The sequence below is a fragment of the Rhipicephalus microplus genome, chromosome 2, assembly GCF_043290135.1.
Source record: "Rhipicephalus microplus isolate Deutch F79 chromosome 2, USDA_Rmic, whole genome shotgun sequence".
In the NCBI taxonomy this organism is placed as follows: Eukaryota; Metazoa; Arthropoda; class Arachnida; order Ixodida; family Ixodidae; genus Rhipicephalus; species Rhipicephalus microplus.
The window spans coordinates 62479248-62503732 of record NC_134701.1 but is presented as its reverse complement, the minus strand read 5'-3'; the positions used below and the strand labels follow the sequence as shown (position 1 = coordinate 62503732).

The 24485-nt window shown below is 48.9% G+C and overlaps 1 protein-coding gene across 1 annotated transcript in view; it reads left to right on the top strand.

Moving 5' to 3' along the window:
* Positions 1-1040: 1040 nt before the first annotated feature.
* Positions 1041-24485, top strand: part of LOC119169878 (uncharacterized) — a 148812-nt gene continuing 125367 nt past the window's right edge. The window contains exon 1 of the mRNA XM_075883357.1: positions 1041-1238. Coding sequence (XP_075739472.1) covers positions 1058-1238 — 181 coding nt within the window. The 5' untranslated portion in view covers positions 1041-1057. The remainder of the gene's footprint in view (positions 1239-24485) is intronic.

Genomic DNA, 24485 nt, shown 5'->3' with positions numbered 1-24485 from the left:
GCGTGAGCGCTGACGAGCAGTGCGACCCTGTGGGCCATATGGAATGCAAATGAACAAAGTGCCTGTTTGGTGGTGCACCATTTCATGTAATCCCAACAAATCTAGAGTATTTTGTTCCCCATTCAACAAATTTTATTTTTCTTCATATTCACAACCACTTGAGACGTGGGGCAAAGCTGCTTTGTCTTTTTGAATACTACTATTGTCAACATGAAAATACGCTATGTCTTTAGTTTAGAATTAATAAATTTAAGCTTAAGAAATTAAAATATTACCATTCTTTCAAACATGCTGACCATGCAAATATATATGTTGCGGGAGAACTGCTCGTTGCTATGGGAATTAGTAGAATGGTTTTACTGCACGCGATATGCAACTTAATTACTAACCCTCGACCTTGGTAACGTGTTTTACGCACTGTTGCAGTTCTTAATGCATCTTATACTATATTTATGGTGTCGATCATTCTTAACTTAAAAAAACTATCAAGATGAATTTCCTACATTCAGGAATAGAAGGAATGGAATTGAACGACCCCGCCACTCCCTGAATGCGAATGGACCAATATTTTCATTCCGAGGATTTTCAATTCCCCGGAATGGAACAGGAATGGAATGAAGGCGTCCGTTTCGCAAAGCTGCCTCACAGTAACGAAAACTTTTTGTACTAATATTTGCGCACAACATGATGAAGCAAGTTTAGGTTAGATATAACTTCATGTCACTTCGTTTTGCACTCGGGAAACAGGTGTCGCGAATCTAAGGAACGTCATTCATCCGAAACAGATTTGAACCCTAATTTTCCCATAATTCCCATGGGTGCACAAGAGCCACTGAAGGGGCTGAGGGAGCCCGCATTGATGCTGCCTGCAGATTCCCCTCTAGGTAATATTGCATGAAACTCATGTTTTCTCGGCATCCTCCAGAGTGGGTCTGTGCCATGAGTGCAATGGTATCAGGCTAAACAAACAAATATTCTTCTCGCGGTGTTACCACTGTCACCATCATCCTTCCGCGTGCAAGGCTCGCAGAGGTAGCGAGCTAAGAAGCACGACGCCATGTCTTCCCGGATGCTGGTCGGTCTTCTCGCCGTGGTCTTGGTCGCCTGTCTGTGCACCACAGGCTGGTACACCGTCAAGTTGGTCGTCACTGTGCTTTCCGCCATCGGCTCCCCCAGCGGAGATCACTGTGAATGCATCCAGGACGACATGGCCATACTTCGAAATGCAAGCCTTGCTCGTGAGTTCTCCTTGGCCTACATTATTGCTCACTAAGTTGCTCGCAAGCCCTGCCAAGAAAGAGTGCCTCACGAACTGCCACTTTTCTAAAAAAATGAAGCTTAATTTTTTGAAGCTCCGTGTCAGAAGTACGTATTTAGCGTTGTATTACAGCGAAAGTTGTCATGAGATCAGAACAAGGATCACGGCGGCGCTGTGTTTGTCCGCGGCCGCCGGTTTTCGTAGACAGTATCGCAAAAAATGAGAAACATCTTCAATGAATAAAAAAACAAGGACACAGTGGGATCACTGGGTGCAAGCCCAGTATCCCACCACTGAACCACGCCGGTGCTTGCAATTTTTAAACTGGCCTTAGGCAGGCTTGATGTCGGGAATATAATCGCGTTAACATGATAGTATCAGTAATGAAGTGTTTGAGAACATCAAAGAAACAACCGGGTGCCGCACACTGCGAATAGCGTAACGGTTGAGTGGGTCGTCCCATCCTCCAATCTATTAGAAAACTTGTTTTTGATCACCTATTAACTGTGGCACATACCCACTCTAGGTAAAATTTTTCATCGTCATCTGTTTCGGGGTGGCTCGGTGGTTAACGCCTCGGTTTCACGACGCGGAGGTCCCACTACTGCTCATCGTCATAAGTCACTGCATAAAAAACTGCTCAAACTTTCTATCAACTGTGTAGCTTGCTAGAAGCATGTAACTATGCTTCTCCGAAAAAATGACGAAGTATAGTGGAGTGAATGCTGACGTACTACACAAAAATCACGATTATTTATGGCGTGGTTGGTGGCCAGCAAGTGTGCTTGTAGCAATTAACCAAAGAGTGTTTAGAAAAGGCTCTGAAAGGCCACTTTTCTAGCTTTTGGTGTGACTGGCGTTTTCAAAGACTATGGTCTTTCTAAGGGAACTTCGACGCAAAAATTTTGGTCTGTATGTACATTTGTCTGTTTCTCTGCCCTTAACGATACCCTAAATGGCACCAAACGATACCCCAAACGGCCGACCCCATCCGCAGCGCCCACTAATATTGCTCGAGATTCAGCGTGCATACTTGTGTGATTGTCAGTTAAAAAACAATTATTGCGCATATCTGAGGCACCATAACAAATGTCAATATTTTGTGTGCCTTTATACTAGAAAAGGCATCATAAGTCATTCTAAAGACCATAGCGTTTATCATGCTGCGCTGACAATGCAACTCTTGCACTAAAAGGCAAGTGTTTCCAACGCTTTGCTAAGACTAGTGTAACTGTATATGGTCCCTACGGTACCTGAGTAGCGCAACTCATTTCCAACGCCGCTGGCGCCACTGGCCTCTATGCATTGCGGAGAACGTCCCGCTCAGGCCAAACTTGTGTGTTCCGACGCTACCGCGGCATTGGCGCGAATCATCGCTAGTCAAGTTCAAAGCGAATTCTGCTGGTCTGCGCGCATTTTCTGCACGCGGTTCATGAATGCGTGCTGGTGACAGCGGATCAGCTGAGCGCACCAGGTCTGCATTTCTACCATCACAGCCATCGGAATGTTGCGATGGCTGGGTTAACTGTTGAAAACGTTCTGCCTGTTTTACCAGCTGCTGAGTGCTGCTTTGTTTGGAGTATACATGTTAAAAGAGAACTGCATTGTTCTTTGTTGCACATTCTTATCTGTTCAAATGGAGCCTGATTGCGTATCTTCATGAAAAGAAAATATACTTATTCGTCACTGGACGTAGCTAAAAGAGCGCGGTTGTCGAATTCGCTGAAATTTACAGCGAAAGCTCTTGAGATCACAAGGACCGATTTCTGCACCGTAGATGTTTGCCGCCGCCGGTGGGTCACGGCCACTATCACACAAAATTCAAAAGAAAAACCCGCGTAAAAGAAAAAAAAACATGCGCGTCGCATTTGGGAATCGCACCCGAGCTTTTTTCAGTGGCAGTTTAATGCTCTCCCGCAAAGCTGCGCCAAAACTTGGAGCTCCGCTCCAACCAGACTTTCTCGTCTGGGGCTGTATATTGGGTCAGAATTTGCGTTTACATGTGAAATAAATCATTTTAGAACAGTGAAGTAACAACCGTGCTTAACACAACGCGAATTGTGCAAAGAGTACGCTGTTATGTTCTTACGCACTCCAAAAGCCCACCGCATAGCTCTTCATTGAGTTATATTCACCGAGACTAATCGGGTAATTTCATCTACCGTCAAGATCAACGAATGTCGGATTTCACCAGCATAGCCTGAATACTGAATGTTCGCACTCGTTATTTGATCAAAAGTTTGCGAAATGTGGATGCCGCAAGACAAAAAATATGATAATGTTCGTTCTGCACTTTTCGCCACACACTGAGCAAGACCGTCGCTTTTTTCTTACCACGCTATATTTAGTTGGTTCTTACGTTCCACTTGGTTGACAATCTGGCAGAAAAGCCCCCTTCAAGAACTGTAAACAGTGCGCGAAATACGCAAGCCAAGTATGTTATAAGCAACATGGCAAAAAAAAGAGAAAAAAAAAACACGTCAGGGATGTCACCTACAAGAACAGAGGGCGACTATGCCGCCTAGCTCGTTGCTAGCCAGGCAAGCTGGCAGATCTATGGGCTACTCTGGTCCCGTAGAAACCATATACAGTTACTCTAGCTCAGACGACACGGTGGTGACACCTAGCTGTCGCCTTCCGTTCTACACCTTATCACCTCCAAGAGGGGCGCGCACGCCGCGCGCTTCGTTTTCTGCCAGATAGCGCTCGTGTCTCATGTGTGACGGGATTTGAGGCGCCCGTTCGCCTACACTGCACGCTCGAGGCTCTCTAACGCAGCGCCTCCGGAATACCATTCACCAGTTTTCTTGCGCAGAACATGAAATAAACGTTTTGTTCACTCTCTCCAGACGCAAGGCTGTCGTCTTTCGACAACATTTGCGGTGTACATGCAGATACGGGGCCAATTTTTTCACGAATCGTTTTCCCGTGATGCGTGCGCTTGCATTTCGCACCCATCACATCAATCACTCGTCTGGTTCATGCCATGCGTCTTGAAAGGGCGCCCATTTACAGTGATACGCGAGACGTCATAACTGCGTGCTCGGGTTAACGTATAACCCGAGCTCCTCGATCCAGTCGACTTCTTCGTGGTAAACACTGTCGGCTGCCCGTACTTGTTGTCGCCAACTATTGAGCTCGTTGGCTTGGCGATGCACTTACGGTAGGGGGACGCAATGAAGGACAGACCACAACGTACATAGGACACCGAATAAGCGTTACACTAGTAGCGTTACAAAACAACTAGTTGTTAATCAAGGCGCAATTTCAAACAAACATTTTAGGCACAAGGTGGCCAGCGTCGCTTGCAGTATCACTACATTCAACGAAAGCGTTTTCATTTGAAATAATGTTTAATGCTTTGTTTGCTTCAGATTTCCTTAATAGCATGTTTTGTTTAAACCACAAAACAACGATTCACAGTAAAACAATTATACATGAAATTAGCATAATTCTGTGAAAATAAAGCAGCACTGGCTGAGCCTCTCCCGCCAACTATTACAACCTTGTCATTGCCATGTGACACTGCCACAACTCCATCTCCATCAAACTTTCAAGGGGAGGTTGACGTTGACGGAGTTTAGCAGACTTTGGTGGTGGCCGAGTGACAAGGGTGTAACACTGTCCTGTCTACCGTGTCCTACACCGTAACGTCTTCCTGCACCATAAGTGCATCACCAAGCCAACACGAACCAACTATGGCTTTTGTTCGCCTAATTTAAAATAATTGAGCTCGTGCCCATCAAACCCATCTGAAAGTTTTTCTGTTTCAAATAGAGATTGCTATTAGCCCCAAGACGTTGGAGTGGCGCCACCTGGTGGGAGGCCTGCATGACGTCACAGCACGGAAACTTCGAATCTTGTTGTGGCGCAAGTATACATCACATGCGCTTGCTTCAAACGCCGTTACACTGCCAGCGTCCACTTTTTGCTTGTCTCATGCTTAAAACAAATGACGAAAGCAGAACTGATGATGTTCCGGGTAAAACAATGAAAAACCAAACATTTTTTTTTTCAGCAGAACCACGAAAGATGCTTGCGCTGTAGCGTACACGCTTTGATGAGGTTTGTTACGCTGTCGCGCTGCTTACCTCGAAGATGGGTTTGATTCTCGGCCACGGCAGCCGCACTCCGACGGCAGTGAACAGCAAGACAATGCATGTGCAGCAAGTTCAAAAATGCGAGTTGACCACAATTACTAAATGTCGGGCTTCTGAAACGTATACGACAGCGTACTTGCATTTCAGGTTGCGCTGTTCACGGGCGATTCCTTTAAAAAGATGCGATTGTTTCGCTTCCACAATTGACATCTGTATCGGACGAATCGAAGCAACTGCTGGCAGCGCTTCTTTTTTTCTGTGGGTAATTGCTCAAGTTAGTTTCGAGTGTCGCGAAATACCTCGAATGCGCTCGCCCAAGAATACCACAGCGGTTGTTGCTTTAGATTTTGTTGTGTGTAGTTGCTCAAATTTCATCACGTTATTTAGCTTCATGCTTTGATGAATGGTTTCGGTGCTTCGTTTCACTAAACAAACAAGTTGATGCTAGTTGCGGAAACTGCAGCTACTGATTTAGTGTCTACGTGCAACATCCTAGCAACTGTGCTCTCACGCTTGTAAGTATCCCTACTTATATAGCCACTTGATAAGAGACAGAATAGAGAGAAAACCCGGCGGGCCAGCGATTTCGTCTCGGTGGCTTTAGGTGGTTACTCGTAGTCCCTGGACGCGGGTGGCGTCCTCGGCCTGCCGGACGGCCGGGAGCTGGTCGTTCAGCGTTCTGCTTTGGAGAGTCGCATCCCAGTGGCGGCGACGCCGACGAAGGTCCCTCACGGCTCCCGCAGCCGGGGCGGCGGCAAGAACGAGTGCCTGTGATTTCGTATTGACGGCCGCTGCAGGCGCATCGTGATTGGTGGCGTTTTCATGACTGTTGTCGCCGGCACATTCCCAGAGCATGCTGCTCAGCGTTGCTCTGTACCCGCATGCTTTACACATATCGGTAGGGTGTAGATTTGGTTTGAGGTGGCGTAGAATGACCGGGATAGGGTAGGAGTAGGTTTGGAGTACGTGAAAGCTTACGGCATCGTGCCTGTTTAATTTCTCGTGCGTTGGCGGGAACCTACGCCTTTCAAGCCTATAGTGTTAGGATATGCCTGGGAACGTTGTCAGATATTCACCCCAGGACCATTCTGATTCTTGTTGGTGCGTGTCTTCGAAAGTGTCTTGATCCATGCAGCAGACGCAAGCCCTGTTCTCGTAGGCGGCGGCCACGTACCGGGCCACTGCTCTGCGAGTGAGAACTCGAGCCACGGCCGCGTCGTTCTCCGCGAGTGGAACGTTGCTGTGTGCCGGGATCCATAGGAGCATAACTGTTCGAATTCGGGGTTGTAAGCGCGACGTCGAGTCGCCATCTCCGCACATTTGAAAAAGCGCGCCGCTTCCCGCGAGACACGGCCGCGCACGAAACTGCGGACTGCCGCCTGCGAGGCGCTTATAACAATCTTTGCATGCGGCGCTGCGGCGAGTGCTAAGGCTATCGCGGCTTCTTCGGCCGCCTCCGTGTGTCCCGTCGTCTCCGTGACGCTCGCGAGGCATTTGCCCTGATGGCCCACGACCACAGTTGCGTGGGCTCTTCTCCCTTCTCCATATCTCGCAACATCTTCGTATACCACGTCCATACTGTTACCAAACTTCTTTTGCAACTGTCTAGCACGCCCATTACGCCATCCCACGTGGGGCGTCGGGTGCATCATCCTAGGAATAGGCGGAACGATCAAGCGGTCGCGCACCGAGGCAGGAACCTTTCCCTTTTCTCCTTGCTGAGTGTAATATCTGATGCTCAGCGACTCAAGGATGTGTTGACCCATCTTTGATTTGCATTCGTATTGCGCAACGTCATGCGCCTCAATGAACTCATCGAGTGCGTTGTGAAGTCCTATAGCTCTAGAAATTTTTCGAAGCTCGCGTTCAAGGGGAGGCCGATCCCTCTTTTGAAAGCTTTTCGTATGATGCAGTTGATTTTGTTTTTTGTTTTTCTTAGTCCATCCACTTCAGGTATGGGGCAACGTATGTCATTCGACTTATCGTGTATGCCTGCACGAAACAGATCACGCAGTGTTTGTGAGATATATATGGGAGCGCCGTCTGCCAACGAAACGCGTATTTTGAAGGATTCTGTTTCCTCATTGCGTGAGGTTTCGCGGCCTCTGCTTTTACGTGGCAAGATAAGAGCCAACATTTTAATGCGATAGTGGTAAAGAGCTTGTTTCACAGAAATTCCGACGTTGGTTTCGTTGGTTGTGAGCGAAAAATCATCTGACGCGTGACGAAAAAATTGAGAACGATGAAAATAAAGTCAATGATGAAAAAATTGGCCCTGTATCTGCATGCTAATCTGCAAATGTCGTCGAAAGACGATAGTCTTGCATGTGGAGAGAGCGAACAAAACATTTATTTCATGTTCTGCACATAAAAAAAAGGTGAATGGTATTCCGGAGGCGCTGCGTTAGAGTGGAGGCGAACGAGCGCATCAAGTCACGCCACACGTGAGACATGAGCGCCATCTGGCAGTTTTCTTGGAAAACGAAGCGCGTGGCTCTGAGACGGGCGTGCGCGCCCGTTTCAGAGGTGATAAGGTATAGAACGCAAGGCGACGGGTAGGTGCCACCACCGTCTCGTCTTAGCAAAGCGTTGGAAACACTCGCCTTTTCGTGCAAGCGTTGCATGGCCAGCGCAGCGTAATACGCGCTACGGTCCTTGAAACTACTTATGTGTGCCTTTTCTAGTAAAAGACGCACATGCAGAATATATACGTGTTGTTATGGTGCCCCAGACATGCGCAATAATTGCTTTTTATTTGACAATTCCACAAGCATGAACGCTAAACCTTGAGCAACATTGGTGGGCGCTGCGGATGAAGTCGGCCGTTTTAAGTACCCGGTGTAGCTAAGAGTGGACAAACAGACATATGTACAGACTGTGGGGTCTCGACATTGGCGAGCGAGCGCCACGCCACGCTCGTGTAGTGAACGGACACAGTAGACGCGGTCGGCGAAAACAAACAAATACATTAATTTATTTAAGTAATAATATAACGACGAGATCATCCGCCGAATCGATACATCGACTATAATTGACACACCAGGACATCCGTACATAGTATTATCATACACTCCATGACAAACACAATCTCACGACAAACACACAATAACATGACAAACACACTAACACGTACACCCAAGGCGGCGTCGCCAACACTTGACTTACCATGAGGGCCCCCGGCGCGCTGTCCCGCGGTGCCACGCGCCGGAAACCCATGCTAGAGACAACCGTTCGCGGTAACCGCCACGCGCAGAAGGGACACGCTCAACTCTCACCCGCCACCAAGGCTTGCTTTCCGTCAGGGATCACCACTGGCGCTACACCATGATGGTGATGACGATAGTAGTGGTCGCCCCGCCGCGGTGGTCTAGTGGCTAGGGTACTCGGCTGCTGACCCGCAGGTCGTGGGATCGAATCCCGGCTGCGGCGGCTGCATTTCCGATGGAGGCGGAAATGTTGTAGGCCCGTGTGCTCAGATTTGGGTGCATGTTAAAGAACCCCAGGTGGTCGAAATTTCCGGAGCCCTCCACTACGGCGTCTCTCATGATCATATAGTGGTTTTGGGACGTTCAACCCCACAAATATATCAAATCATCAACGATAGTAGTGGTCAACCGCCCCTAACACAGCGCCGTCTATCGCCAGGTGGTTGTCACCCCGAAATGCGGCTTTTGGGCGAGACATGTGTGCCACGCAGTGCAGACAACTTTACTGAGAGTGTCAGCACTCCCTCCCCCCCCCCCCCCCCCAACCAATACAGACACACAGACCAAAATTCTTGCGTCGAAGGTCCCCAAGAAAGTCTATCGTCTATAAATGCTCGGTCGGAGCAGGGTGGTTTGCGTAGCAAGCAGATTTTTTACCACACGGCCACGCGTCTGCTTGGGAATGCAGTGAAAAAAAAAAAAACTTACCCTGTATGTAAATGCAGTGAGAGTAGCTTTTATGCTTTACAAACACACGCGTTCTGTATACATGCTCCACAATGCAACATGAAATACTGCTTTATATATGCGTGATACAAGCGCCCATTGCCAACGGGTGTTAAAACATTTGATCATCATAATGGCTTGGTGGTTTAAAGTCAGACGTCCCCACAGCAAAAGGCTCACATTCTACTATGCGTATTTTCTCAAGGCCACGTTGTGGGTGCATGACAAGTTTGAAGAGGTTTTATGCACGAAGTGTTTGAAGTATGCACAAGAAACAGGATATCGCTATCACGTTCAAGTCCTAAAGGCGAAGTTTAATGTCCCGTGATTTTTGCCCGGGCGAAAAGCTCTCGAAGAATGGATATACCCAACTACGTCATTATTTTTACAGTTACATCGCTTCATTACCTTTCCGCAAAGACCATTTTAATAAGTGCACTCTAAACACGTCTTTTAAAAAAAAGTTGTTTGATGCCCTCTAGCTCAGTAAGCGAAAACTACAGTATCGCAAGAAAAATTTTTCGCAACAGAAGTGAACGAGCAGGAGAATTTGTGAACTTCGAAAAACATATGTGAAATTTTTTCTGTCATATTCGTGATGGCTGGAAAAAATCAAACCTTATTCATGGAGCGCACGATGAGTGGGGTGAAGCGTCCATCAGTCCGTCCGCGTCTCCATCCGTCCGTTCGTTCTTGCGACCGTTCATGCGTCCATTTTGTACATTCGTATGTCCATTCGTCCGTCCATCCCTGCGTTTGTCCCTCCGTGCATACGCCTGTGTGTCCGTTCATCCGTCCATGTGTCCATCGGTCTGTGTGTCCGTGCATCTATCTATCCATCTGTTCATGCGTCCGTCAAGGAGGATCAGCACGCATGCACTTTTTTACGGCCTGCGCTTTGTGTCTACTTTTCACATTTCACCACCTCTAGTTCATGGCACTGTGGCTAAACCTCGCTAAACCTTGCAAAAACCAAGGAGGTTACGGCCAGTGAGTTCAACGTGGCAACCTTTTTCTGGTGTGATAGTGCTTAAAGTGCGTTCTTCTGTTGTTATTAGTTTTTTAACGCATCAAATTTAAGGCAAATTTTATTAAAGATTAAGTCAACAATACCCGTCTCTGAAGGTGAGTTCATCAGAAACAACTACCTTTTAAACATGAATAACGTGCGCGGCTTTCCTCGTCAATTCAGTGCGCGCGTGCCGCTCCTCTAGTCCGGCCGTGGAGGTGGCTACCTACTACTACTACTACTACTACTACTACTAGTACTACTACTACTACTACTACTACTACTACTACTACTACTACTACTACTACTACTACTACTACTACTACTACTACTACTACTACTACTACTACTACTACTAATACTACTACTACTACTACTACTACTACTACTACTACATACATCGCGGACGCACGACCCACGGCCCAAGAAGCTTCGCCCTTCAAAGCTCAGGTTGGCCTGGCATGAAATGACCCAATTTCCCAAGAAATATATATTTCACTTAGCTTTCTATATTATAAACTCTATAGGGTCCTAGTTTATATGACAAAGTTTTTTTTACTCCACAAATAATGCCGAACCTACTTTTTTTTCTTTTAAATTAGAAATATCGCGCATAGTTGAGGAGGTCCATCATTGAATTTCTAAACCTCAATGCCGCAGCAACCGAAACCATCCCAGTGCTTTGGAAGGCTGGTCCGAGTGCTGCGTCACGCGTGAACTTCCCTTCACGTAATCGGAATGATGGCGCGTCACGCGAGAACTCCGCCGTCCGAGAAACGTTGTTCTTCTAGCAGAGTGTGCCGACCGATGGTACTCCGCGCGTCATGTGCGTGGTTGTTGGATTATTGGTAATCTTAATAACTTCTGAAAGATGGAAGCCTCAAATACCAAGGCGAAATCCTTTAATGTCTCATACTCGCAAAGGGGCTGGCGTTCGGTTCCTTGGCACATGCGCAAAGCGAAGAATACGATATATATATATATATATATATATATATATATATATATATATATATATATATATATATATATATATATATATATATATATATATATATATATATATATATATATATATATTGTTGCGGGGTCGGGTCAGTAACTTCTGTACAAAATGCTTTTACAGAGGAAAAGCCAGCCACAGGCAAGAGTCACAATGGCTGATTGGCACACTCGTGCGCCCCTCAGCTTATTGTGTCCTTCCTCTTCCTTTACTTCATTTCCGTAACAAGACCCCCGGGCGGTGGAGCGCCGTCTCGGCGCGAGTCCGGAGAAGTGTGACAGAGGTAGGGTTTCATGCGCGAAACATGGACAATGTCAGCAAATGACCAACTTGCTGACGTATTGGAGAGCAATGGTGATATCTCGTAGTTGACGTCGCTAACTTCACGTAAGACTAAATAGGGTCCTGCGTATCAGGACAAAAGTTTTTCGGGAAGACCTACACGGTGACATGGTGACCAGTGGAACACACGGTCACCTGGGGCAAACGTTATATTACGATGCTGGTGGTCGTAGCATGCTTTATGCATATTTTGTGACGTGGTGAGACGAGACTGGGCAATTTGACGAGCCATGTGAGCCCGACCAATGGCTTCGCGAACGTACTCGGAAGCAGATGGCTTGAGAGGTAAGGTGGTTTCAAATGGCAATATGGGGTAAAAGGTGATAAAAAGGTGATAAAAAGGTGATAAAAAGGTGAGAATCCCCTAGTGACATGTCGAGAAGAATTATATGTGAAAGTCACATAGGCCAACGTAGTGTCCCAGTCACGATGATCTTCGGAGACGTACATCGAAAGCATCTCTGTGAGCGTGTGGTTGAGACGTTCAGTTAGGCCATTAGTTTGTGGATGTTAGGCGGTAGACAGCTTATGAGCTGTAGAACACGATCGAAGAAGGTCGTCGACAACTTTGGACAAGAAAGAGCGGCCGCGGTCCGTAAGAAGCTGTCGGGGTGCACCGCCGCGTAAGATGACGTCATGAAGAAGAAAATCCGCGACGTCAGGGGCGCAATTGGTTGGCATGGCTTTTGTTATCGCGTAACAGGTCACATAATCTGTGGCGATGGCGATCCATTTATTTCCCAATGTGGTCGTCGGAAAAGGGCCAAGAAGGTTGAGTCCCGCGCGATGAAATGATTCAGAGGGGACTTCAAATAGGTGAAGATATCCATCTGGCAGCAAAAAAGGTCTTTTCCGGCGCTGCCAGAGGTCTCAAGCGACGACATAATTACGCACGCTGCGGTACAGTCCTGGCAGAAAAATCGACGTCGCACGTGGTCGTATGTGCGGGAAACACCAAGGTGTCCCGCTGTTGATGCGTCGTGAAGTTGAACTTTCAAGTATGGCAGGCCGTAAATGATGAGGAATGACAAGCAGAAGCTCAGAACCTTCAGTGCTGATGTTGCGGCGGTAGAGGATGCCGTCGTGCAGCACGAACATAAGGGATTCATCGTCATGCCTGTCAGACTGGATGGCGTCGATGATAGTGCGCACTGACTCATCCCGTCGTTGTCCAATGCGCATATCGCCGATGTCAGTAAACGCCATTACGCTGCTCTCCAGGTCAGTCGCAACGTGATCAGGAGGGTCCACCGAATGACGAGAAAGACAGTTTGCGTCCTTCTGCAAACGGCCAGACTTGTAGCTGACGCTAAACGAAAATTTTTGGAGCCTCAGAGCCAAGCGACCCAGACGTACAGTCCTGTCCTTCAGAGAAGTCAGCCAGCAGAGGGCGTGGTGGTCCGTAATGACTGAGAATATGCGACCATATAAATATGGCCGAAACTTGGTGACAGCCCAAACTAAAGCTAAACACTGTCTCTCGGTGATGGAATAATTCCTCTCAGGGGGAGAAAGCAGGTAACTGGCATAAGCTATCAAACACTGTCTGCCGTGGTGACGCTGAGCGATAACTGCGCCAATACCGTGGCCACTGACGTCGGTGCGAACTTCTGTGGCAGCAGAAGGATTAAAGTGGGCATGGGGGGCGTAATTAAGTAGCCTATGTGAGCGGTGAACGCTTGAGCCTGCTCAGGGCCTCATGAGAATGTGGTATTCTTCTTCAGCAAATCAGTGAGTGGCCTAACAACGTCGGCGAAGTTTTTCACAAAACGGCGAAAGTAGGAACTGATATGTGGGGTTTAACGTCCCAAAACGACCGTATGATTATGAGAGACGCCGTAGTGGAGGGCTCCGGAAATTTCGACCACCTGGGGTTCTTTAATGTGCACCCAAATCTGAGCACACGGGCCTGCAACATTTCCGACTCCATCAGAAATGCAGCCGCCGCAGCCGGGATTCGATCCCTCGACGTGCGGGTCAGCAGCCGAGTACCTTAGCCACTAGCCCACTGCGGTGGGGCGAAAGTAGGAACATAAACTGATGAAGCTCCGGACGTCGTATGTAGAACGGGGCACCGGAAAGCTACGGACGGCGCGGATGTTTTCGGGATCTGTTTGGACGCCGTCGGCGTTTACAAGATGGCCCAGAATGGTAATCTCACGGCGGTCAAATTGGCATTTCTTGGAGTTGAGTTGTAGCCCAGCCGTTCCAAAAACTGCGAGAATTGCAGCGAGACGGGTCAGGTGTCTATCAAAAGTAGATGAAAAGACTATCACATCGTCTATAGGTAACAGAGAAAAGTAGACCACTTATAACCACGCGGGAGAGAGTCCATCATTCGTTAGAATGTGGCAGGGGCGTTACACAGTCCAAAAAGCATGGCCTTACACTGGTATAAACCATCCGGCGTAATGAAGGCCGTCTTCTCGCGGTCCATCTCATTCACAGAAATCTGCCAGTAGCTGGACCGAAGATCAATAGACGAGAAGTATTTAGCGCCGTGCAAGCAGTCTAACGCGTCATCGATGCGTGGTAGCGGGTATACGCCTTTTCGCGTGATCTTGTTGAGGTGGCGATAGTCAGCGCAGAAGCGCCAGGTACCATCCTTTTTCTTCACAAGGACGACAGGGGAGGCCCAAGGACTACTTGATGGTTCTATTACACCTTTGTTGAGCATTTTGCAACTTCCCGTTGGATGACTCTGCGCTCAGTGTGGGAGACACAGTAGGAGCGTCGGCGAATAGGACTGGCGTCACCAGTGTTTATACGGTGCTGAACACTCCATGGATGTTTGCCCTAGAGGTCTGTCAACAAAATAAAAAAAGTCGGTATATGACGCGAGAAGGTGATGGATGTCGTTGGCTTGCGCAGGATTGAGGTCGGATGAAATCATCTTCGAGAAACGATTTGGCAGAGAGCAGGTGCTGTTAGATACAGGAGACTGAAGTAAATCAATCTAGGTGGTAAGAGCAGCTATTTATAATTCGTCGGCATTAGAGACGACGGCCAAGAACGTGCCACGAGGAAGCACTTGAGGGCACAAGCTGAAATCGAGAAGTGGGAGAGAGGTACAGTTGTCAGTGACAGTCACAAGTCAAATCATTAATATACATTAATGATTTGCCCGATAACCTTTCATCCACAGTTAGGTTGTTCGCCGACAATTGCGCCATATTCCGACACTGTAAATGTTTTAATGATCATTCCGCTCTCCAAAATGACCATGACTTAACCTTCCTGTGGTGGAAACTTGGCAGATGTCCCTTAACGCCTCTAAATGCAAGTTAATCTCGTTCACCCAAAAGCATACCGATTCAGCATTTCACTATAAGAATAATAACGCTGTTGTTTCAGCTACACCATCCTACAAATACTTAGGTGTTCACCTTACATCGGATCTATCCTGGACTACGCATATAAAAGCTGTTTCATCGAAAGCCTCTCAATCTCTCGGTTATCTCCGCAGAAACTTGCGAAATGCTCCTTCTAACGTACGCGCATTATAGAATATTACTTATGTTCGCCCACAGCTAGGGTGTTCGCCCCTTACTCAATGCCCATCAGTGGGCCTGTAAGGTATTTTGAATAAATAAATAAATAAATATTGATCATCGGGAACCTGTGGCTGTGTGGTCAAAACGACTTAAAGGGCTGCCAGACGCGACAGTCGTACATCCTGAAGAGAGCACAGGCGCGGCGGGGCAGTGTGGGGTTCAGCGACTATCTGAGGCAGCTTTAGCAGAAGGACGCCGGTAGCACAATCGATAAGAGCAGAATGATTCGACATGAAGTCCAGGCCTAGGATAACGTCATAAGGGAAGTTGTCAATCACGGCTGAAATGACAGAAGTAGTGTGGTCCTTTACACTTAAGTGGGCAGTGCACAGACCGAGAACCATCGGCGTGCTGCCATCGGCCACACGGAGCATTTGTGCAGCCGCTGGTGTCAGAACTTTCTTTAAACGTTTGCGTTTGCTTCAACTCATGACCGAAATGCTTGTGCCGGTGTCTACAAGTGCTTGTACAGGTACGCTGTCTACTTCAACGTCTATTACACTTCGTCTGATGGAAACGGAGAGAGGATTTGCTGCGGAAGTCGTCAGTGCAGCACTACCTCTGGTGGCTGCCTTTCTCAGTTTTCCAAGACGATGCGGCCGAAAGCCACGGGGGACGAGAAGTGCCGTGACTGCGGCGAACGGGATGATGGACGGTGTATTTGCGGCGAACCAGACTGGTGCCTGCGTGGCGAAGGCGAGCGGCTGCACCCAGTGTTCCGAGATTGTTAAACGGCATTGGACTCATGGGCAGGTGAAAAGGTGTGGGCGGTACCATCGAAACGGGTCATATGGGTCGTTGTACGAGGTGCCGAGAACCATGTGTTGGGGCAGTAACGAGCAATATGTCCAACGCGGTGGCAGTTGAAACATATAGGGCGGTCAGCTGCAGTTCGCCACTCCGCCGGGTTGCAGGTACGTGGGGAAAACCGTCGGTTGGAGGAGGGCATCGCGAAAGGAAGTTCGCTGACTCTGGGCGCGGTGACATAGCACACGGAATGCACTCCGATGTTTTCAAGCTCCTGGCGCACGATGGCTTGAACAAGAGGAACAGTAACAGGAGTGGTATCGGTACTGTCCGAATAGAACGCCGAGGGCGTCATTGCTTCCAATTCGCGACGAACAATGCGTGCCAGATCTCCAGGCGGCGACGGACGCTGTGGTGCGGACTGGTCCTCACAAGTCGATGTTGCAGCGGTGTTTCGAAGTCGGGCGAATGTTTACAGAATGCGGCTATTTTTCACTTTTTCAAACTGTCGACACTCATTGATCACTTCCACTGTGGAACAGCCCTTGCACATAAGGAGATTGAACGCGTCATCAGCAATCCCTCTCAGGACATGCCCGACCTTGTCACCTTCTGTCATTTCGCTTTCGGCCTTTCGGCAGAGGGCCAGCACGTCCTGAATGAATGCGAGGTATGATTCCGTTCGAGATTGGGCACGGCAGGCCAATTCCTTTTTGGCGGCGACCTTATGACTGGCGGTTTTGCCAAACACCTCTCGCATCTTTTCTTTGTATTGGTCCCAGCTTGCGAGTTCTTCGTTGTTTTCGTACTATACCTTGGCCGTGCCTCTCAAGTAAAAGAGCACATTAGCCAACTGAAGTGTGGGATCCCATCTGTTCGGCACACTCACTCGTTCGAACATGGCCAACCAATCGTCAACGTCGATGCCATCAGTCCCGCAGAATGTACAGGGATCCTTAAGTGGCGTGAAAACGTATGGTTGCGACGCCGCGTTCGTCGGAGACGCTGACGTTGATGCGGAGGGCTCAGCATTAGCCATGGCTGGAAAACCGATGCGACGTCCACTGTAGAGCTTCGTTGCCTGATGGTTACCCAGCACCCCCCACCAATCTGTTACAGAGTCTGTGACTTCCGTTCAAAATGCTTTTACAGAGGAAAAGCCGCAGGCAAGAGTCACAATGGCTTATTGGCCCACTCACGCACCTCTCTGCTGATTGTGTCATTCCTCTTCTTTTACTTCGTTTCCGTACCGCATATATATATATATATATATATATATATATATATATATATATATATATATATATATATATATATATATATATATATATATATATATATTTTTTTTTTTAAGGGAAACAAGTGTATACTTAAGGGCTCGTTGTTTCTCCGTGTTTTGACACAATATTAATATAATAATGAGATCTAACAGACAACAATGCTAAGGAAATATAGGGGAAGTTATTAGACCAATTGTAATGTAAATGTGAAGAAAGCAAAGTGGGTGAAAAGGTAACTTGCCGTGGGCAGGAACCGAACCTGTGACCTTCGAATAACGCGTTCATGCTCTACCACTGAGCTACCATAGCGGCTATCTTCCCAGCCACATTATTGAGTATTTATGTCAATTTAAACGTGGGAGTGTCAGTCAGTTCACGCGCTACGTGAGGCCAAATAGGCCCATAAAGAGTATGCCACACTCACCGCCAAGACTACTGGTGGCACTGACTGGTTTCTCTAGCTTCACATATACCCAATTTGGCATAACGGGACGTGAATGGATGACGAAGGTATGTGACTGATGCAAACATGATAATTATCAGATTTGTGTCACGTAAGACCACGACCACATACCGCGCTCATTATGCGCTCGCGGCCGTTTCGCTCACTACACAAATACTCAATTTGGTATCACGTGACGTGAATAGACGACGAATGTAAATGAGACGTCGAGACATAATAATTATGATATGCGTGCCATGTACACCACGATACATGCTGCGATTATACAGTGCTCGCGGCCGTTTCACTGGTTCCGCATATAACAAATTCGGTATTACGCCACGTGAATGGACAACCAATTGAAATGACAGGTCCAAGCATGATACTCATGAGATGCGTGTCATGGAAAACATGACTACATGCTACGCTCATTGCGCGCTCGTGGCCGTTTGCTAACTAAACATATACCGAGATTGGTATTAGGCGGCTTCAATGGACGACGAAGGTAAATAAGGTAAATGACACGTCCAAACATAATAATCTTCTGATATAAACCACTGATTATGTGATTGGCAGCTAGCCTACTTGAATTACAATTAGACGGAGATGCTCTTTGGCTTCGTGACGTCATATAACTACAGTCGATTTTGTGGTACACAGAAAATTTTAAATGCCGAAAAACCAATGGCAAACAATATTCCATATTGAAATTAGTTTATTTTCTTATTTTTACGTGGTCGTGCATGAGTGGTCATTACGAGATGGGTCATTTTCGCGTCATTTGTTGCCCCGCGTAAAAAGCTGGTACTGTGTTCATGACAAAGACTTTTTACACCGATCATATACAGCTAACGACAAGTTCAACTAGACACAACAAAGGGTATTTTAACGTTATAATCACCCAGATTTTTCATTTCAAGGGAAAATTTTGTTTACACAATTTGCATTGGCATAGGTATGCAGGTGCCTGGGGGCCTGTTAAGAAATTTTAATACAAATACAATGAGTGTAAACAATGTACTAGGCCCCTAACAGCATCGAAAAAGGGGCGAGAAGTTGTTAATAGGTCAAAACCAGGAATATAACAACAACAATAATAATATTTGAACGCCCCAGATACAGTGTTCAGACTATTAGCAAATAACACAAATTATAATACGTATGTTTCAGTTTTAAGCAGCTATAGCCCCATTTAACGTGGATGTATGCTCGTTGACGCTTGGTACATCTTCATCTCGACGACCGACATCCATGATAAATTTATTAAAATATTGTGGTAGCTATAGGTGTTAACCGCCTAAGCGTAATCAGAGAAATAGGCGAGATAGCAAGATGAGCGTCACATATTGGACGCGAAAATTGGGCTAAGGGCGCCATTCTTCGACCTGTTAAAGTGTGATGGAACTTCGTGGTATTTAACAATGCACGTCGTGTCTCCTCTGTTTATGCAGATTTTTATCAAAGTGCGAGCGCATCAATGAAGTTCTCTCTCCACAGACACACACACACACACACACGCGCGCGCGCGCGCACACACACGCACGCACACACACACACACACACACACACACACACACACACACACACACACACACACACACACACACACACACACACACACACACACACACACATATATATATATATATATATATTGCCACGTTCCATTTCCCAAGTTTTTGTTATCGTCCGAAAACACCGCACGATTCTCAGCGCAAACCGCGCCTGCAGTTTTCTAGAAGGTTCCGGACTGTAGTAGATCATTTCGATAAGATCACGCCCACTGTGCGAACGGTACAGATTGTTCTGGAACCTACGCCACCACCAGCGATAACGCTAGAACATTCGACGGCAAGAGTATAAATGCCGACGCGCTTCGCCGCTTGTCAGTTGTTGATCGAAGGCCGACGCTGCGTTCGCCGCTATCAGTCCGAGACTGCTATCTGTGCAAGACTGCTGCTGTAATTAGACTTTCCCTTTACCGGGCACAGGTTCGCCCGAATAAACAGTTAAATCCCAACACGAAGTTTTCTGTCTTTGGCCACGTCACGACCCCGTGACATCTGGTGGAGGTGCTGCTTCGTTCATGTACCGGACGCCCCCGTCAAGCCGTGAACCCAGCCCCCTTCGCGGAGAAGACACCGGCGGCAACCAAGAGCAGCGAACGAGCCGACGACAGCAAGGCCTCCCACCGGAGTACGGCCTGCTACAAGACAAGGCGCGGAAGACCAAGACCATGACCTCGACTGCAGCGACAATGACAACCGGAGCTTCCCAGCCCGCGATCGTCATTCATCAACCCAGGGAACCACCAACGTTCCATGGCTCATCGTTTGAAGACCCGGAAACCTGGCTAGAAACATACGACCGTGTGGCCGCCCTCAACCACTGGGACAACGAAGAAAAGCTCCGTCGTGTGTACTTCTACCTGGAAGACACCGCAAGGACCTGGATAGAGAATCGGGAGTCCACGCTCCGAACGTGGGATGTCTTCTGCGGCGCATTTCTTCAAACGTTCGCAAGCGTCGCTCGCAAAGAGAGGGCCGCTGCTCTACTCGAGACCCGGGTTCAGCTACCAAACGAAAAGGTTGGAATTTTCACAGAGGAGATGACCCGCCTATTCCGTCACGCTGACCCAGACATGCCTGAGGAAAAGAAAGTTCGTTTCCTCATGCGAGGGGTCAAACAGGAGCTCTTCGCGGGACTAATGAGGAACCCACCGAACACCGTCCAAGAATTTGTATCCGAGGCGACCACCATCGAAAAAACGCTGGACATGCGCACCAGACAGTATAATCGTCGCCTGACCCCAGAATGCGCTGCTGCTCAAGCCAGTGACTTCGACGACCTGCGTGAAACGATCCGAGCGATCGTGCGGGAAGAGCTGCGCAAACTGTTGCCTTCGGCGCAGCCTCAAGTGGATTCAATCGCCGACATTGTGCGAGAAGAAGTCCGGCAATCGCTTCGAATTCCCGAAACACCGCCGCCCGAGCCAGAAACTATGAGCTACGCCGCTGCAGTGCGCCACAGCGCTCCTCCCCGTCCACGCCAAAACGCCGCCCCGTCACACTTCCGTCGCCAGACGCCACCGCCGCCACCACCCCAACCGACGTCCTACCGTTCCCCAGCGGGCCAGCGCAGTGCACCGAGAAAAACGGACGTTTGGCGTGCACCTGACAACCGCCCGCTCTGCTACCACTGCGGCGAGGCCGGGCACACATACCGCCGTTGCCAGTACCGACAGATGGGACTCCGTGGCTTCGCCGTCAATGCACCGCGTCCGCAGCCAGGAGATCGGCCACGTGACATCGCCGACTACCTGGCAGGAACTCAATGGACACCACGAAGTCCTTCCCGTTCGCCGTCGCCCAGCCGCCGCATGTCACCACAACCCCGGCAGTACTCTGGCCCAACGCGGGGCCGCTCTCCTAGCCCGTATCCGGGAAACTAAGGGCAGCAACCGATGGAGGTGCGGTTGCTGTGCGACGAACTACCGAAGATCCTCCGACGACGACGCCGACGCGACGGAGCTTTCCGAACACAACGCCAACCAGGCAAAGCCCTGACGGCGAAAGCTCACTTACTGAAGGTGGCCTGACGACGCAACATGGAATCAGCGGAACAAGCCGACGCAGCCGTGACCCGACGCCACGCCCTAACTGTAATGCGAGACGGCGAACTAGCGACCTCGACGTTCTTATCGACGGCCACAGTGTGACCGCTCTCGTCGATACTGGAGCCGACTATTCTGTCATCAGTGGGTCGTTCGCCGCGAAGTTAAAGAAAGTTAGGACAGCTTGGAAAGGCCCTGAAATCCGCACAGCCGGAGGTCATCTCGTAACGCCTGCAGGAATCTGCACAGGAAGAGTCACCATTAACGGCCGTATTTATCCTACAGACTTCATAGTCCTACAGCGTTGCTCAAGAGATGTCATCCTTGGCATGGACTTCTTATGCCTCCATGGTGCTGTCATCAACCTAAAAACAAAGTCGATAACGTTATCCACAGAAGAAGCACTACCGCCGCGCACGCCGTCTGGACACCATGCCTTGAATGTGCTGGAAGAACAAGTCACCATTCCGCCTCGCTCAAGCGTCATTATTTCAGTCGGCGCTCCTAAATCACCTGACTTGGAAGGCGTCGTTGAAGGCAGTCAGCATCTGTTGGTCACCCGAAATATTTGCGTCGCAAGAGGAATTGCAGAGCTGCGAGAAGGCAAAGCAACGGTTCTGCTCACGAATTTCAGCAATGAGTACAAACATGTGAACAAAAGAACAACGGTCGCATACATCGAAGAAATTGTCGAAGCCACCAGTGCTTTCGCCCTCGCCGATTCTGCGGAACCTGCTCAGAGGAAACAAGCCCCTCCCATAGCTTTCGACGTCAATCCCAGTCTTCCGAACGATAAGCAAGAACAGCTCAAGGCCCTGCTCCTGCAATACGAAGATTGCTTTTCGTCGTCATCGAAAATTCGGCAGACCCCAATCACGAAACATCGAATCATAACCGAAGAAAATGCCAGACCACTTCGTCAGAGTCCGTACAGGGTTTCGACGCGAGAACGTGAGGCAATGAAGAGACAAGTTGATGAAATGCTGCGAGATGACATTATCCAGCCGTCCAAAAGTCCGTGGGGATCCCCCGTGGTGTTAGTGAAGAAAAAGGATGGGACCCTACGTTTCTGCGTCGATTATCGCCGCCTGAACAAAATCACAAGAAAGGACGTGTATCCTCTCCCACGAATAGACGACGCACTTGATCGGCTCCATAACGCCAAGTACTTTTCATCAATGGACCTCAAGACTGGCTATTGGCAAATCGAAGTCGACGAACGAGACCGAGAGAAGACGGCGTTTATAACACCGGACGGCCTCTTCGAGTTTAAGGTGATGCCCTTCGGCCTTTGCTCAGCGCCTGCAACTTTTCAACGCGTTATGGATACGGTACTGGCAGGATTGAAGTGGCAGACTTGCCTTGTGTACTTGGACGACGTCGTCGTGTTTTCCTCGAGTTTCGACGAGCATCTTCGGCGCCTTGAAGCTGTACTTCAAGCCATCAAGACGTCTGGACTCACACTGAAGCCAGAAAAGTGCAGATTTGCGTATGAGGAGCTCTTGTTTCTGGGGCACGTTATCAGCAAGTCTGGAGTTCGTCCCGATCCACGGAAAACTGCCGCCATCGCCGATTTCCCGCCGCCCACTGAGAAGAAGGCCGTGCGCCGATTTCTTGGCCTGTGCGCCTATTATAGGCGGTTCGTGAAAAACTTCGCCCGCATCGCCGATCCTCTCACTAACCTTACGAAGGCCGACTCGGAGTTCAAGTGGGAAACGCCACAGGAACACGCTTTCCAGGAGCTTAAACATCGCCTCCAGACGCCTCCGTTACTTGCCCATTTCGACGAATTTGCCGAGACAGAAATACATACTGACGCAAGCAGCGTAGGTCTTGGCGCCGTTCTTGTGCAGAAGGCTGACGGACTTGAAAGGGTTATTAGTTACGCCAGCCGATCGCTATCCAAAGCAGAAACAAATTATTCCAGAACAGAAAAGGAGTGCCTCGCCATCATCTGGGCTACGTCGAAATTTCGCCCCTACCTCTACGGCAGGCCCTTCAAAGTTGTGAGCGACCACCACGCCTTGTGTTGGCTAGCCACCTTGAAGGACCCTTCAGGTCGCCTCGCACGATGGAGCCTGAGACTTCAAGAATATGACATTACTGTCATTTACAAGTCCGGCAAAAAACACTCCGACGCTGACTGTCTCTCTCGTGCGCCTGTCGACCAACCGCTACCCGACGACTCGGATGACGACTACTTCTTGGGAACGATAACTACCGACGACTTCGCTGAACGACAGCGGGCCGACCCGGAACTTAAAGCCCTAATAGAATACCTCGAAGGCAGGACCGCCGAAGTCCCGAAGGTATTCAAGCGCGCACTTGCGTCGTTCTTTCTACGAAACGGTCTTCTACAAAAGAAAAACTTTTCACCGCTTCGAGCTAAGTACCTCCTTGTGGTGCCTTCAGCTCTGCGACCAGAACTCCTGCAGGCCCTGCACGACGATCCGACGGCAAGGCACCTCGGTGTTTCCCGCACGCTCGCGAGGATACAAGAAAGGTACTACTGGCCACGTCTTACCACCGACGTCACTCGTTATGTGAGGACATGCCGGGACTGTCAGCGACGCAAGACACCGCCGACAAGGCCAGCGGGACTTCTGCAGCCAATTGATCCACCTTGCCGACCTTTCCAGCAGATTGGTATGGACCTACTGGGGCCGTTCCCGACGTCGGCTTTCGGAAACAAGTGGATCGTGGTAGCTACCGACTACCTCACCCGCTACGCCGAGACAAAAGCCCTGCCAAAAGGCAGTGCATCCGAGGTAGCTAAGTTTTTCGTCGAAAATATCGTCCTACGTCACGGCGCCCCGGAGGTCCTTATCACCGACAGAGGAACGGCATTCACTGCCGACTTAACTCAAGCGATCTTGGCATACAGCCAAACAAACCACCGCCGGACGACAGCGTACCACCCACAGACCAACGGCCTCACCGAGCGGCTTAACAAGACGATCGCCGACATGCTGTCAATGTACGTCGATGTCGAACACAAGACGTGGGACACCATTCTTCCGTATGTGACCTTCGTATACAACACGGTGGTGCAGGAGACGACGCAGATATCTCCATACAAATTGGTCTACGGAAGGAGCCCGGCAACGACGCTCGATGCCATGTTACCCAACGTCACCGACGAAGAAAACCTCGATGTGAGCGAGTTCCTTCAACGCGCCGAAGAAGCCCGACAACTTGCGCGTCT